At 45.4% G+C, this 3,316-nt stretch overlaps 1 protein-coding gene and 1 long non-coding RNA gene across 2 annotated transcripts in view; both read right to left on the bottom strand.

Moving 5' to 3' along the window:
• LOC106511151 (uncharacterized) overlaps positions 1 to 174 on the bottom strand; it is a 4,280-nt gene extending 4,106 nt beyond the window's left edge. Inside the window, exons 1-2 of the long non-coding RNA XR_001309484.1 lie at positions 163 to 174; positions 9 to 41 (exon numbers count right to left, since the gene is read on the bottom strand). This is a non-coding gene — a long non-coding RNA (uncharacterized LOC106511151). The remainder of the gene's footprint in view (positions 1 to 8; positions 42 to 162) is intronic.
• The window catches only part of LOC106511150 (pre-mRNA 3' end processing protein WDR33), a gene marked incomplete at its 3' end in the record, with an annotated part of 17,343 nt that overhangs the window by 4,484 nt on the left and 9,543 nt on the right, over positions 1 to 3,316 (bottom strand). Inside the window, 7 exon segments of the mRNA XM_013999895.1 lie at positions 220 to 306; positions 404 to 498; positions 579 to 689; positions 761 to 839; positions 976 to 1,130; positions 1,204 to 1,330; positions 1,431 to 1,528. Coding sequence (XP_013855349.1) covers positions 220 to 306; positions 404 to 498; positions 579 to 689; positions 761 to 839; positions 976 to 1,130; positions 1,204 to 1,330; positions 1,431 to 1,528 — 752 coding nt within the window.

Below are 3,316 nucleotides of genomic sequence, written 5' to 3'. Positions count from 1 at the left end.
GGTTACACCTTGGTTAAACCTGGGTAACACCTGGGTTCTACCTGGGTTCTACCTTGGTTACATCTGGGTTCTACCTTGGTAACACCTGGGTTCTACCTTGGTAACACCTGGGTTCTACCTTGGTAACACCTGGGTTCTACCTTGGTTACACCTTGGTTACACCTTGGTTACACCTGGGTAACACCTGGGTTACACCTGGGTGGTCAGTTTTGAACCTACTGTTCTGTTCCTGCTCCATGGCGGCCTTCAGCTGCTCAGGGATTCCCATCCCTGGAATCAAGGCCATGCTGTTTGGCTCTACATCGTCTGAAAACAAACACAGAACCATCAGAACCATCAGAACCATCAGAACCAGCTCAAACACAAACATCCTCTCTGCTTCAGGTCCTTCGTTAAGGCTCACCGTACTCCACACCGTCCTCTGACATGCCAGGTAGCAGGTTCAGGTTGTAACGATCCCTCATCTTGTCTCCAGGTCGATTCCTGGTCCAGAATTTACTGCAGAACAAAACCGAAGGGTTTAGGTGTAAACGCAGCAGGTTCTGAACCATGTGCTCAGGTCTGGACTCTGTGTGTACCTGGTGTGGTCATTGGAACCAGAACACAAGATGTGACCGAGCGGGTGCCAGGCCAGACTCCAGATCATCCCCTCATGGGCCATCTCCATGCCCCCCACCTCCTTCTCCACACTAAGACCAAAGAGCAGAGTTAGTATCTGACACAGAGCAGGACACCTCCAGGTTCTGCCTCCTGATCTTACCCAACGTTCCAGAACAGCAGTGATCCGTCAGAACCTCCACTGGCAAACAGACCCTCGTGGACAGGATGCCAAGCAACAGCTAATGATCAGACAAGAGTCAAAGACAGCTGAGAGATGAGCCATCAGCTAACTCTTCCATCAACATCAGTTTAATCCAAACCAGAACAGAACCAGAACCAGGACAGACCACCACCTGTCTCTTCACGTGCACTCACCTGTGGCCTCCTTCTTATGTCCTCTGAACACCTGCAGCTCTTCTTTCAGGTTCCGGATGTCAAACAGTTTGCAGAGGTGGTCCCGTGACGCCGTCAGCAGCCAGTTCCCGTTCAGGTTCCACTTCACCTCCATCACGGTGTTCTTGTGGGCGTGGCTGAGCACACAGGTGTCAGAGGTAAGTCTGAAGCCTGCTGATGACAGCTCTGTTGTGTCTGTGTTAAACTTACAGCGTGGCCAGACTCTGTCCGGTCTTTGGGTCCCAGAACTTGATGGGCTGCTGGCTGTCTTTGCTGCCTGACACCACCAGACCTTTGGTTGGATGCCAGTCGACACACTTCACATCAGCACCATGACCTAAACAACAACACGTCTGATTCAGAAACACTGCTTTACTTTTGTGTGTCGGATGGTTACACATCTCCTCCTGTGGTCTGTTGTGGCTCAGATGGGGTACCTCTGAGGATCCTCTCCTCGTGGCAGCGTAGAAAGTCCCAGATCCGGACGGTCCCATCATCTGAGCAGGTGGCAAACTTGTTATCAGTTGGAGAGAAGCTGCAGAGGAAGAGGAGAGTCAAACATCTAAACTGACCAATCAGAAACCCTGATCATGGACCAGACCAGACCACAGGGCCAAGCTCTGAACCAAACTACACAATACATGGACTTTATTGTTTCTGACTGAAGCTGCTGATGAAAACACCTCATTAGAAAGATTTGAAACGCCCACATGTAGACGTGTAACACTGTTAAACGCTGTTAGGGGGCAGTGTTGGACAGGATCTAAAGGAAACACAACAGCTGCTTTGTGTAGTGATGTTGGAGCTGAAAGGTTTGTTTGGCTTCAGTTAGAGGTCATGTTTTATTGTAAGAGTCCCACTCTCTGGTTCAGAAGACCTACTTATATTTTCTTTACAGAGATGTCTCAGGACATTAAACTTTATTTAATAAACATATTAACTGTAAAATAAAGACTGTAAAAATACTGTAGGCTGTTTAGTTTTTATCATTTTTTAACTAAAAGTTTAAAAATATATTTTAACACGGACGGAGCCATTTTATTTGCACACAAAGCATTCTGGGTAAATGATGACGTGGATAGGTCCTCGGTGCGAGGCTGCTAGCGAGCTATATCCACCCTGAAGGTTAATCTTGGACAATATCTGATGATCGACTCTTTTAAATGAAACCAGAGAGCGTTGACAGAGAGGATGGAGGACAACAGGTTAGCTGGTTTGTCGCACAGATTTAAACACAGAATGTGAGGTTTAATGTCTCACTAACTTCATTCTTCTTTACTTTAGTATTTCTGTCTTCTGGCCCTCAGTGGTTCTGCTGGAGGACTGATGTTCCTCTCAGACAATAACATTTAAACTCAGACTTCTTGTATCTGAGCTCAGTTTTCTCCTGCAAACAGGAAGTGAAGGCTCTTTGGAACTTGTCATATCTCCATAAATCCCAGTAGAACCATCAAACAGAACTTGTGGTACCATCAGAACCTTTTGTTGCTCATGGGTCAATAAGTTCTTTGATTCGGCCCATAGTTTTCATAAAGACGGTTTGTTTGAGGCTTACTTTTTACTGTTCCTACCTAAAGTGCTGCCCCTCTTCCTCCGGCTGCTTCAAAGAAAGTGGGAGTTACCATGGCAACCAGCAACTTCTGGTGATTCATTTTACCCAGCTGCTTCTTCTCCAACATGACAAAATGATGGAAAACTGATGGATGATGACACATTAAAACCCTTCAATACTTCTGCTGAGTGTTTTTATGGCTCCGCCCACTGGGACTGGACTGTTCTCTGTGTGTGTGTTAGTGTGGTGTGTGTCTGTCACAGGTGGTCTTGTGTACACGATATGTCCTGAAGGAAACAATATATTTATTTATAAACAGGCAAAGTGTCTCCATTAGGGTGGTACTCAGTCTGATTAGATTTGGGCATAAAGGGTCAAAGGTCGAGGTCATTTATGATGATTGGATATAAAACTGGCATTTTTTCCTAATTCCTCAACAGAACAAATAAAACACCTGGTTAAATGTTATGGTAAATATAAAAGAGGAAGTTGATATAGTTACATCCTAGAATATTTAAGTCCAAAAAATAGAAAAAAGTAACTGCATGCCCAGTGCTTTCAGTGCTGATGACCCTGGGGCAGGCAGAGACCTACGAGTCAATGCTTTGGCATCAAGGTCTACCTGGTTTAGTTTTGTCTTCTTATTGCTCCGGTTGACAAATTTTCTACTGTTTACCTGCACTAAAGCCTAACTTTTCTGGAGTTATCTGCACTAAAACCTAAGTTTTCTGGAGTTATCTGCAGTAAAACCATAGTTTTCTGGAGTTATGT

This window comes from Austrofundulus limnaeus, unplaced genomic scaffold, assembly GCF_001266775.1.
Source record: "Austrofundulus limnaeus strain Quisiro unplaced genomic scaffold, Austrofundulus_limnaeus-1.0 Scaffold2549, whole genome shotgun sequence".
Taxonomy (NCBI): domain Eukaryota; kingdom Metazoa; phylum Chordata; class Actinopteri; order Cyprinodontiformes; family Rivulidae; genus Austrofundulus; species Austrofundulus limnaeus.
This window is presented reverse-complemented; position numbering and strand designations above follow the sequence as displayed.